The sequence below is a fragment of the Globicephala melas genome, chromosome 1, assembly GCF_963455315.2.
Source record: "Globicephala melas chromosome 1, mGloMel1.2, whole genome shotgun sequence".
Taxonomy (NCBI): Eukaryota; Metazoa; Chordata; class Mammalia; order Artiodactyla; family Delphinidae; genus Globicephala; species Globicephala melas.
Window position 1 is genome coordinate 174164282 of NC_083314.1, and position 12328 is coordinate 174176609.

General features: G+C 54.3%; 1 protein-coding gene across 7 annotated transcripts in view; it reads right to left on the minus strand.

Moving 5' to 3' along the window:
* The window catches only part of IGSF21 (immunoglobin superfamily member 21), a 269749-nt gene that overhangs the window by 78409 nt on the left and 179012 nt on the right, over positions 1-12328 (minus strand). For all 7 annotated transcript variants that reach the window (XM_060310412.1, XM_060310420.1, XM_060310418.1 and 4 more), the window contains one exon: positions 778-899. In XM_060310412.1, the coding sequence (XP_060166395.1) occupies positions 778-899 (122 nt within the window). The remainder of the gene's footprint in view (positions 1-777; positions 900-12328) is intronic.

A 12328-nucleotide genomic window follows, 5' to 3' on the forward strand; every position in this document is an offset into this window, starting at 1 on the left:
GTGTCCCACAGGAGGACCTGCTCGATTGGGTTCTGAAGGCTGATGAGGAGTTTACCATGTGGCCAAAGGGAACAGCACCCATCAAGTGTAAAGGGTCAGAGCAATAAAATAGGATTGGGGCCTTTTAGGCAGTGGGTGGGAGGGGAGTGGGGCCGTGGGTGCCCACACGCCTAGAACACAGCAGGGCCTAGAAGGGGATCCGCTACCTTAAAGTCTTCTAGGAAAGGGGTAGGGGTAGAAATATGAAGTGTCTCCATCCCCAAGGGCTCTTCCCTCCCCACCCTGTTGCTGCTTTGAACCTAGGGTCCGGTTGTTTAGGGTCTGTTTTCCTTCCCAGGTTTAGAGCCCGTGGGGAACAATAGGACGTATTCCACAGGCTTCTGAACCGGGTAGAGCTGGTTTACATCCCACCTCTGGCATTTCTGGCTGTGTGACTTTCGGCATATTGCTCACCCTCTCTGGACCTCAGTGTCCTCACCTGGAAAGGGGTTTGGAAAACCCACTTTGCGGGACTGTTGGAGGAGCCGTCTGGAGAGGCCGACATAAAGGGTCTGCTCCATGTGGCAGAGCTGCAACTTGACCCCTTCCTGCTTCTTCCCTCCAGGGGAGGATTCCCCTTGGGAATGGGTCCCCCTTCTGCAGCACAGCCCCAGCTCTGCCTTCCAAGCCCATGGAGGGTGATCCTGAGACCCCCCCTCCCCACTCCAAGAGCACTGCGTGTGGGATAAACATGAAAGGGCTAGAGAAGTGGCCCCCCGGACACCACCCAGCCCTCACCTCACGGTGGACTGGTACACCAGGTCCTCTCGCTTGCGGTAGTTCTCCATGTGGGAGAAGTTGGTGGAGAACATGGCGTCGAAAGTAAAGATCTTCTGTTTGATGGTGCCGCCATCCGTCACCTGCAACAGAGCACAGAGGAGTCACAGGTGAGTGCTCAGCCAGCCCTGCCACCCCTTTCCTCCAGGCGGTGAGTGGGCTCCCGGGATGCTGGGGAGATGCAGGCAGTCCCAGGAGAAGCCTCTCGGGGGAGATGTCACAACCATCACTATTATCCTCCCGGGTCATCCCCACATCACTGATGTGCAGGCTGAGGCTCTGAAGTCAAGTGCCTTCCTGAGGTCCTACAGCTAAGGAGGAGTAGGGCTGCCTCTTCTTCTGGCCCTTACCGATGCACCAGGTGGTCCCACTTCTGCATCCCACTTGTTGGCCTTGCAGAAATGACAAGCAAACCTTGGGGAGCCACAGACAGGGCCAGAGAGTGTGAATGTGTTTTGCAGAGTCAGCCAGAGTGCCAAAGCCATCCCCACCCAAGGAGAGAGGGAATGGGGGAGCAGGCTGGATAGAAAGAGAGAAGAAATGGGGCCAAGGGCAGGCACCTGTACCAAGATCTCATACGGATTCAAACAAGCTAAACTGCAATGGTTTCCAATAAATTCTTCAAGGGAGAAGACCAGAATAGCTAGGGAGCCCAGAGGAGGGGGAGGTCCCATCCTGGGGATAGGGTAATCATGGAGGGCTTCCTGCAGGAAGCAGTGCGTAAGTTGTCTTCTGAAGGAAGAGTAGGAACCAGCCTAGTAAATGGAGGGAGTGCTTTCTAGGCAGAAGGGACAGCAGGAGCAAAGGCCCTGGGGTGGGAAAGAAGCATCTGTGCTCAGTGAAAGGAGACTGTGTTCAGAGTGCCTGGGGCAGAGAGGAAGTGAAGAGAGTAGACTCCGAGGAGTGAAATGGGAGCCACATCAGGGAGCGCCTGATGGGCAAAGGAACTCAACTCCCCCGAAGGCCAAGGAGGTGCAGAGTTTCAGATTCTATTTACAAGCTCCCTCTGGCCTTAGAAGAGATTGAAGGGACTTGTCTGGAGACAGGGGAACCTGGGGTGGCTAGGGAGAACCGAGTCTACTGACACCAGCGATGGAGAGAAGAGGACAGTGTGAGGGACTTGCCTGCCTCTGGCTGCCCTTGGGACAGGCCAGGAGGGGTGTCAGGAAGTCCCCGTTTCACCTAGGAATATGAAGGAGGCCCCGAGAAGGCAGGGACTCTCAGGAGGTGGTAATAAAGCCCACGCTGGAAGACAAAGGCTGCACAGGTGCCCAGCTGTTCACAGCTGATTAAAAGCCGGACCAAAGTGTGCCCTAATCCCACCTGCCACCTGTCCGCATCCCCATCCCCGCTGCTGTGCTGCCTCCCGCTAATGAAAGTGTTACTCCACAAAGCAGCAAGGTATGTGTTGTCACTGTTTCAATTATTTATCTGTTTACTCCGCTGCAGTTTTCCGCTTGTCTCAGCAACTCTATTATAGAGTTGCAGCCTCGCTAACAGCCTGCAACAGGGAGGCCTGCGCTTCCTGAAGAAGTGGAATTAACTCCCTGTGGCTGTGTGCTGCAGGCAGGAGAGGGGGCTGGGGGTGGGGTTTCTCCAAGGGGCTTGGGGGAGGGGGGAGATGCTGGGATGGGGTTTCTCCAAGGGGCTTGGGGGAGGGGGGAGATGCTGGGATGGGGTTTCTCCAAGGGGCTTGGGGGAGGGGGGAGATGCTGGGATGGGGTTTCTCCAAGGGGCTTGGGGGAGGGGGGAGATGCTGGGATGGGGTTTCTCCAAGGGGCTTGGGGGAGGGGGGAGATGCTGGGATGGGGTTTCTCCAAGGGGCTTGGGGGAGGGGGGAGACACTGGGATGGGGTTTCTCCAAGGGGCTTGGGGGAGGGCTCGAGATGCCGAAAGGTGCTTCCCCAGCCCAGCAAAGGCGGCCCTGGAGGTGGGTCTGCCACCTTCTTGGGAGGACTGGCCCCGGGGCAGCTGGCCTCCTTTGGGCACATCTGGACCCCAGCTGACTTGGACCACATCTGTCTGGCCAAGGTGGTAGTGCTGCTGGTTTAGGGAACACAGATTCAGTGCGATCCAGCCAGCATTTATTGAGTGCCAGCTGTGTGCCATGCGTAGGAGACCTCTATTAGTACCGGGGTGCCCAGGGAGCCCCGGCTGGTGAGGGTTAGAGTGATGACAACACATTCACCAGCTCCAGGACCCTGAGAGGGATCAGTGGTGGGACTTCCCACTACACGGCGTCTCCTTGCCGAGCTCACACCTCTGTGTCTCCAGCAGGCTCATGCACCGCTCACACACTTCACTTGTTCCCTCCCTGAGGGCTTTGCGCTTTTCTGACTGTGCGTGGGTGCCGTCAGAAGGCAAGACATCTCACCCTCTGGTCCTCTCACATTGCCTCTCACCAGTTTCCCAAACAGGGGATGATGAGAATGGAGGAAGCCTGAGGAAGAAGAGCAAAGTGCCTGTAAACCAGGCCCCTGAACTGGGGGACAATTTTGCCCCTCGTCCTCACGGGGACATTTGACAATGTCGGGAGCCAGTTTTGGTTGTCACAACTCAGAGGCAAGATGTGGTCCTCGTATCTACCAGGCAAAGGCCGGGGATGCTATGACCATCCTACGATGCACAGGCCCCCAAAGAATTCTCTGGCCCCAAATGTCAACAATACCAAGGGTGAGAAATCTGCTTGAAGCACATCTCTTTGTATAGAGCAGAATAGACAGTAATCTCCCATTTTGCAGATGAAGAAACTGAGGCTTGGCGAGGCAAAGTGATTCATCCGAGGTCCCACAACGGGGCTCTTGGCAGAGCTCTGGCTCCCAGACCAGGGTTCACATCCCAGCCACTAGGCTGAAAGGGCTGAGGATGAGCTAAGCGCCTCTCGGGGCCTCTCTCTCTACACTCAGCGGCTGCCTCATCAGGAGGCAGGATGCCAGACGCCCGGCGGAGGTTTGAGTAATCTTCTCCTAAAGTCGTAAAAGTGGAAGGCATCCTGCCTGTTTGACTTGCAGCCTCGCCTCCCTTCAGGTACTGCTTTTTTATCTCCTCCTAAAATGCGGCAGCCCTTATCGTCCCAATTTCAAATTTCACTCCATTTTTTTTTTTTTTTTTTTATACAAAGGAGGAAAAAAAAATCTGTCAGTAAAACTGTCTCCTCAAATTTATTCTCCGGGCCTGAGGCTTTTATTAGTGGGAAAATACACCCACACCCCACACGTACTCAACACATACCCACACACCCCAGATAAAGCACCGAAGAATTATCTGAATCGTAAATCGCTGTTTCAGGCCCAGGGACAGGAGAGTTTCAAGGACGCAGCTAGTTTTACTTTGGTTTTATTTACATCTTTTTCTCTGGGGCCCGCGTCTGGCTGCTGTGGTTAAACTGGCCTCGGGCAGCCGGAGACAAGCACTGATCTCCTTCCAGTCAAGGCATCCACGGTCCCAGCTCCCTGCAGCTGGCTCTCAGACCTCCCTCAGCCTCAGGGAAGGTAAAGGAAAGTAACAGACTCCAAATTCACTCTCAGGCCCCAGGCCAGTGGGCAAGGGGCTATTTGCAAGGAGGTTATTCTGCAGTTCTTGGAGGTTTGAACCCCTCAAGACAGGGGCTGGGAGGGGGTGGGGGTAATCACAGGCAGTGGGCAGAGGGCATGGTGTAAGCCTGAGAAGATGCTGCAAGACATCTTCTCTTTAGTTCTAGAAACATGTCGCCAGGCCTAAGACACACAGGCACAGTTCTAGTCCCCATTGGAGAGAAAGAAATGAATTTCAGACACCGTTGCAGCCCATCATGAGCTTATTCACAGTCTGCTGGGGGAGATAACACCACTCACAGTTAAGTGAGAGGCCAAAGTCTGGGAGATCATGGCTGTAGCAACAGGTATTTGCCAAGCGTCATCTGAGGCTCATGGAGGAGCCAAGAATTCCTTTGTGGGGGGGGTGTGATCACAGGAGTCTTCCTGGAGGAGGTGGGCCCTTTTCAGGGGGTATCTAGTCTCAGGCTGCTTCTCCCTGCCTATGGGAGGCTTTTGAGCAAGAAGCAATACTGATTTCCCATACCCCAGTCGAATTCTTGACTTTTGGTTACTACTTTGTGCTTTTGAGCAAGCTATTTCACCTTTCTAAGCCTCGGTTTCCTCATCTGTAAAATGAGGACAACTCAACCTATCTTCTTGGGAGGATTAAACGAGACAAGGCTTGGAAAGATCACCCAGTGTGTGGTCAATGCTCAGTGGAGACAGCTATTTTTATGAATACTAACACTTCTCTGAACCACCTCTTTTTCTGTGTCCCTTCTCACTCTTCAGGGCTGGAGAGCAGAGTATCTCTTGCTGAAAAGCCAGAGGATGCAAAACATCAGTAAATGAAAGAAGGGGGTCCGTTTCTGGGGAGGGAGGCGGGTGGGAGGAGCCAGAAACCAGTGTGGGCAACTGAGAACTGGAGGGCTGGGGGTTGTGTGTGGGGAAAGCAGAGGCCCAGGAGCTTGCTGAATTATTATATTATTCTATCAGCCCAAAGAGGGAGCTCGAGGAGGCTCAGAACAAGGACATGGTGGCAGGCTAGTCTCGGGGGCTCCAAGACAGTCCCGCGGTGCCCATAGTGGGTTGGGACCAGGAGATCAGGGCAGACAGAGAATGACAAAGCTAGTGGGGGCAGTCAAGGTGATGTTGGAGAGCCAAAGATGTGTGGGTTTTCCCTTCCCCAGAGGGAGATGTGCTTGTGTGTTCATTCACTCATTCATTCATTCAACAGATTTTTAGTGAGTCAATCAACAGGGCTTGAATGTGAGCTACTTCTAGAACATAAGCTCTATGAGGGCAGGGTCTTTATCTGCCCTGTTCAAGCTCTGCCCCCAGAGTTGGGCACCTGGTTCTTACTCAGTAACTACTTGTTAGAGTGAGTTGAACCCTTACCACATTCCAGGCGCTGGGGCACCACAAGGAAAAAGAGAAGCCATTCCTACAACACAGACCTGCCCCCAGAACAGCCTTCTGTGCCCACGCCCCAGTTTCATGGGGCTTCCCAACAGGACCAGGCCCAGTGGGGAAGGTGGAGGCACCATCCGTGCAGTGATGCCCCAGAAGGAACCAGCACGGATCTGAGGTATTTTTTCTCGGAGGTCATTCTGAGACAGGCTGGGACCTGGGGCCCTTTGCTGCAGTGCTTGTACCTAGACAAGTTTCTCCTCAAGCAACCAAATACAAAGAAACTATATGGGACTAAAAATAACTGAATGCATGCACAGTTGGGGTAAATTCTGGACCAAAAGATACAAAAAGACCAAAAAAAAAAAAACCTATCTACCACTTCTGAAGAGCCGGGAGCAAAAACTGGGTGTCAGGGCAAAAGCAGTGTACTGCACATGCCCCCTGCACACAAAACACCACAAGGGGACTGGGGCAGAACACCTAAGCCACCTATCTGGACACACCCCTACCCTCACCCCATCTAAGGAACCAGCTTGCCCCCCAGCTCGGCAAGCGAGCAAGGGAACCTCTCACTTGTTCTCGCTACCCCCTGCTTCAGCAGGGGCCCCAATAAAGCCTTGCCTGAATTTCTTGTCTGGCCTCTAGTCAATTTCTATTTATTGGGGAGGTCAAGAACCCTGGTCGGTATCCAGTCCCTGACTGATCAACTACGCTGGACGGAGACCTGGGTTCTAAATCTCTCTGCACATCTCCCTTCTCCGGGCCTCAGTTGCCCTAAATGCTCAATGAAGAGACGTGGGGCAGGGTGACCTCTGAGGGCCATTTCTACCCCGAATGCCCAAATGTTCTGATTCTAGAACAGCTGGCCCTAGAGGCCACACTTATTCACGCTCGGTTTGCCCAGCCAAGGCTCAACTGCTGCCCATGGGTCCCAAGCCTGCCCGACCGTGTCCCAGGGCGCCGGCCGTCCCCGACCAGCGAATCTGGCTTCGGCCAGGCTGGGTTGATTTTCAGGCGGAGCCACCAAAGCGTGGCAAACGGACTGAGTCCTGCCAGCAGCGTGAGAGCCTGCGGGGGCCGACCAGGGTTTTCCATCTGAAAAACAAATAAGTCTCCAACTCTAGCCTCCTCCCAATGTCTCTGGGTGCCCTCACCCGGAAGAAAAAAAAAAAGAAGGGGGTAAAAATCAGCTCCCCCACCCCGCAACCTCCTTCTCTTTGTGTTCCACAAAACCAGTTACAGGTTGGAAATAGCCGTAATAAACTTGATATCCCACTTGTGGGCCAATCCCGCCGCGGCTGGAAAGTGTAATAGTGGCAGAGAGTGAAAACTGCTGGTGTATTTTGCTGGAGCTGTTTAAATTGCCTGCCTACAATATCCCAACTCCTCTCCAGCCGGGAAGGAATTTGATCTCCTGGAAATGGAACAGCTGAGGTTTCTGTGGCTGGGCAGTGAGAGGGAGAGTTTGCAAGGAGGGTTTTTAATGAACTGATTAGACATGGAGGAGTCATGGCGCCTGGGCTCCAGAGTCAGGCCAGCCCAGGTTCAAATCCCAGCACCGGCAGGTTCCAGGCGGCTCCCAGGCTATTAAAATGGGCAAGAGCAGGCTTCCCTGGTGGCACAATGGTTAGGAATCCGCCTGCCAATGCAGGGGACACGGGTTGGAGCCCTGGTCTGGGAAGATCCCACATGCTGCGGAGCAACTAAGCCCGTGTGCCACAACTACTGAGCCCGTGTGCCGCAACTACTGAGCCCGTGCACCTGGAGCCCACGCTCTGCAACAACAGACGCCACCGCAATGAGAAGCCTGCGCACCGCAACGAAGAGTAGCCCCCGCTCGCCACAACTAGAGAAAGCCCGCACGCAGCAACGAAGACCCAACGCAGCCATAAATTAATTAATTAATTAATTTTGCAAAATGGGCAAGAGCCATGGCTGCCTTGTAGAGTTGTAGCTGGAGGGAAAGGGACACTGAAAGTGACGCATGGTGGCTAGAATGCTGGGCCAAGTGTGAAGAGGCTCAGGTCCTCCTTGGGGCTGTCACTTCCTGGCTCTGTGTTCTCAAGCAAGTCACTGATAGTCTTGGAGTCTCGGTTTCCTCACCTGCAAAGTGTTCATCGGACCTATGCCCCAGAGTGGTTAGCAACACTTTTTAAAAACCCAAATCTATGTGAAAGCTTCCTGTAAAATGTGATAAGCATATCTAAAAACTTCTGCCATGCAATCGTCACCTAGAAGTCTCTTCCCCACCTCACTCAACCCCGAGTGCCTAGCATGGGATTGGCATACAGTCTGTCCTTATAATGTACGTTTGTGTCGTGAATCAACAAGTCAGCGAAGGAAGGAATGTTCTAAAGTCTACTTAGATGTGTCTCCATCCAACCACTCAGGAATTACGCTGAGAAAGCTCCCTCCGAGGCCCAGTGCAGAGATCAACTAGCGCTAGAGAAAGGCTTAGCTGGAGTCAGCCTCAGCACAGGGCTTGAGCCATTTGTGCATTCAAGCGTTCGCTTATTGATTGAGTTCCTTTCATGAGGTGTGTTTGATTCCAGGAGGGCAGCCATGGACACAGCAGGTGAGACGGTGAAGAAACATAATCATCTCACTTAAACGTCTGAGATGGGTGTCTTCCAACTCCTCCAGCAGAACCTGAAGCCCAGGAGGGCTGCGACTTTGCTGTGTTCAATGTGGTATCCACCACTCCCAGGACAGCCGGCTACAGAGGGGGCTGTCCGTCAATATTTGTACAGAAATGAACATGCCTTCTATAGATGCAAAAACTGAAGCCGCTGAAGGGCTGCCATTCACTCAGGCTGCCCAGTCTGTCAGTGGAGGAGTGAAGATTTTGAACCTGGGTCTGATTCCGAGGTCCAGAGTGGAAGTGGCCCAGGCAGTAGAGTGGATGAAGTATTGGGTTGAGGCCAGGAAGGGAGCAGGTATTCTAGGCAGAGGGAAACCACGGCAGGGTGCAGGACACCTGCTCAGAGAGGAGCAAGGAGAATAAAAATGGAGAGGAAGAGGGGACAGCGATGCAGCCTCCCCCTGGCTTACTGAGCAGCAGGAGGGGCACGGGGTTCCTGCCTTCCTTGTTGCCATGGTGGCCCTGGACCACTCTTCCTCTAGACTCCCTGCCCGCCTGTTCTCCACCCTGAGTCTGCTTCTGCGTCTCCTGGGCCCGGGAGCTGGGCCAGGGGAGCAACCACAGAGAGGAGAGGGCAGGCTCCCCTGGACCCTGGGGGAGGAGGACGCCGGATTCCCAGGGATAGCAGGGAGGGCTGGGAATCCTCAAGTCAGGTGCCACTCACCACTCTGGGTGGCCACATTCCACCCCCACTCCATCTCCCTTGTGGCTTCTGGCAGGGCTGGGCTCTGGGTAATTGGCTTCCCCTCGTGTGTGTGTGAGATCCGGTTTTTAACAGAGACAGCTGGTGTCATAAATTGCTTGTCTCATCTGGTTACCGTGCAAAGGCAGACAGCAGCTCAGGGATGAGGTGTGGGGCGGCCCGGGGGCCCGGGGGCTGGTAAGAATGGCAGGCAGAGACGCGGCGGCTGGCTTTGTGGGCACACACATGGGCAGAGCCTATGCAAGTAGGAGGAGGTGCGTGTGCAACGGGAGTGAACACAAGGGGGTCCCAGGGGCTGCTGGCGGCCAGCTCATGTGGCTAAGCATGAGTGCAAATAAGAAAGCCTGTGTCCAGGGGCTTTGGGGATGGACATCTGTCAGCAGGGCGAGTGGACAAATCTACGTGCCTCTAGGCTACATATAAGGGTGCATGTGTGTGTGTGTGTAAAGCAAAGTGATGGTGAGAACATTTAGTGTAGTTCTAGATGTTTAGGGAAGAACGTGAGGGTTTGTGTGTGTACAAGAAAGATTGTGTGTGTGCACGTGTGTATGTGTGTGCACAATCAAGGTTGTGTGTCAGTTGTGGATTCATGGTGTGTGTGCACGTGTGTGTGTGTGAATGATGCCTGTACCCACGGAGTAAGCCCAGTTTACACACCCTGTTCCCTGCTCTGGGCCGGGGGATAGGGGACATCAGCTGGGGTGGGTGTGGGGGGGCATGTGTCTGAGAAATGCCAGGCTGGGAGACACCATCACGCCAACGCTGTCCTCTTGCCACTGTCCACCCCCGGGGCAGGCTCCCACCAGTCAAATGCAAAACCACAGTCAGGACCCAACCACCTGAGCCCCCAGACTCCACCAGACACAGGATGCTCTGAGACCTCCCTCGCCATCTCCTGTGTACCCCCCAAAACCCACACTGCAGGGGCTGGCAGGCAAGAAGCAGGGGAGACTGGAAGGACCTGGATAGATGCTAGACACTCAGACTTCTGTGCACAGCAGAATCACCTAGCCAGGTGGGAGTAGGATTTGAAAATGTCAATTTCTCTGGAAGCCCATCCCAGAGGTTCAAATGCAGTGAGTCTTGGGTGGAGTCCAGATTGGGGATTTTTAACAAGCTGCATGGAGTCAGTTGAATGCAGGCGTTGGGGATCAAAATGGAGAGACACTGCCCTAACTCCCGTGGACTCCCCCCCAACCAAGGCCTCTGCACAGCTTTCCCAGGTGCCGTACCCTTGGCGCCTGCGAGGCTCGGCCACTCAGCGTGGGAGGGACCCTTGACCGTCCCATCTAGAACCTGCACGTTACAGAAGGCCAAACCAAGGCCTTCCGTGAGGGGAGAGACAGGCCCAGGGCCACACAGGAAGGAGGTGACAGGGCTGGGAGCCATGTCCTTGGCTCCAAAGCACCTCCTCTTTGCACCACATCCCACTGATGCTTGGGACCCCAGAAACCAAGGTTCACCATCAAGTGCTGTACGGATGCAGCACCGGGGATGTTCTTGTCCGTCCTCTGCCTTTGGGTCAGGGCACCCCAATCCCTGCTGTCTGTTCCATGCCTCCGGGTAATGATTCCCAGCATTAGAGATGGGCCCCATGGTCATGTAGTCACCCCAAAGACAGGGCTCTTCCCAGTATGGCCAAAGCTCTCCCCTGCCACGTTCTGGAAGAAGTGGGGCAGGGATGGAGGAGGAAGGAGGAACTTTTTCAACCACCTTATGTCTCCCTGACATACCTGCCCTCAGCCTTCATTCCTCGAACCCAAGTGACTACACTTCTCATTCATTCATTCATTCACTTGTTTGTTCATTGGTTCAGCACCTCCTGGCGGCCAGGCCTGTGGACAGAGGGTGTATCAGACAAGGTCCTGGCCATCAGGGAACTCCTAGAAAGGGCAGGGCAGGGGAATCACAGAAAGAAACATCAGCAGCACATGCTTGCCTGCCATGGGCTCCTCGGCGTGGAACAGAAGTGGCACAGGGCAGACAAATAGAGAGCTCTGCCAGGGAGAGCTCAGGCAGTACCCACAGAAGAGGGTACACTAAGCTGTGCCTTGGAGGAGGGAGAGGAGTTTGCAGGGCAGACAAGAGGATGCAGGAGGGCACTCCAGACACAGAGGATGCCAGACAAAAGTAAGAGAAAAGGCCATGCATGGGTGAAAAGTGATGGGGAGTTTCAAGATGGATTTTGTGGGATGCTCTGTGGGATGCTGGGATGCAGAGTGTGGCCATGGGAGCTGGACCCCATGTGAAGGGTCTGGGTTTGGTAGTGATAGTCAGAATGCTAGGTTCAAATCTAATTCAAGATCTTGGGCAAGTCACTTCACATCTCCCTGCCTCAGTTTTCTCATCTATAAAATGGGGATAACAGTACTACCACCCCATAGGTGATAGGCTGCAGGATGATTTTTGTTCTTCCACATAAATTGCTTAGAAAGGAGCCTGGAATACAGTAAAGGCTCTATAATTGTGTGCTATTTTATTAGTTCTAAAATGCTTAGCACGGTAGATATGATGTAGTAGATATTATTATTGATATTATTTTGTCAGAGGGAGATGGGGAGCCACTGAAGGCTTCAAGCAGGGGAGTGACAGCTCCCACCAGGGTCAAAAAGATCCCTTTATCTGCAGTGTGGACAATACAGCTAGGGGCAAGCAGGTCTGGCTTGGGAAGAGGCCTTTGGAACAGAGAGAAGAGATCACTTTTCCAGCCCCCTTTTCAGGGCTGTGACTTGATTTTTGGATCCCCCAAGCTGGCTGGGCAGGTGTGGGTGTGGGTGGGGGCGTGGCTGAGTCTTGTCTGATCCCAGCATCTGTGTGCCTGTGTGCGATCCCCTACCTGTGACACCCCAAACAGCGTCCCGCAGTGCCATGCTCAGCGCTCGGTCCCCATGCCACCCCCTGGGCTGCCTGTCAGCGAGCACACCTGTGTGGACAGGTTGCGTCCAGCAAGGGCTCATCGTGGGGACAGATGCCCAGCTTCTGCCAGTCTGGCTGACTGACACAGTCAGGAGGGGCTGCCCATAGTGTGGAGGGACCTCGCTGTGCCAATCTGCAGGCCCTCCACACTCGGCAGGCACTGCAGATGACCAGACTTCTGTCAGCATGATTGGGCGCTAGCAGACCAGTGGACATGACCCATCAGCCGCCTGCGCCAGGCTGCCCACCTGCTACCCAGGGGGCGGGGCACGCCAGCGAACACTGCTAGGCTGGCACATCCTGCCCCCTGTAATTAGCACACGG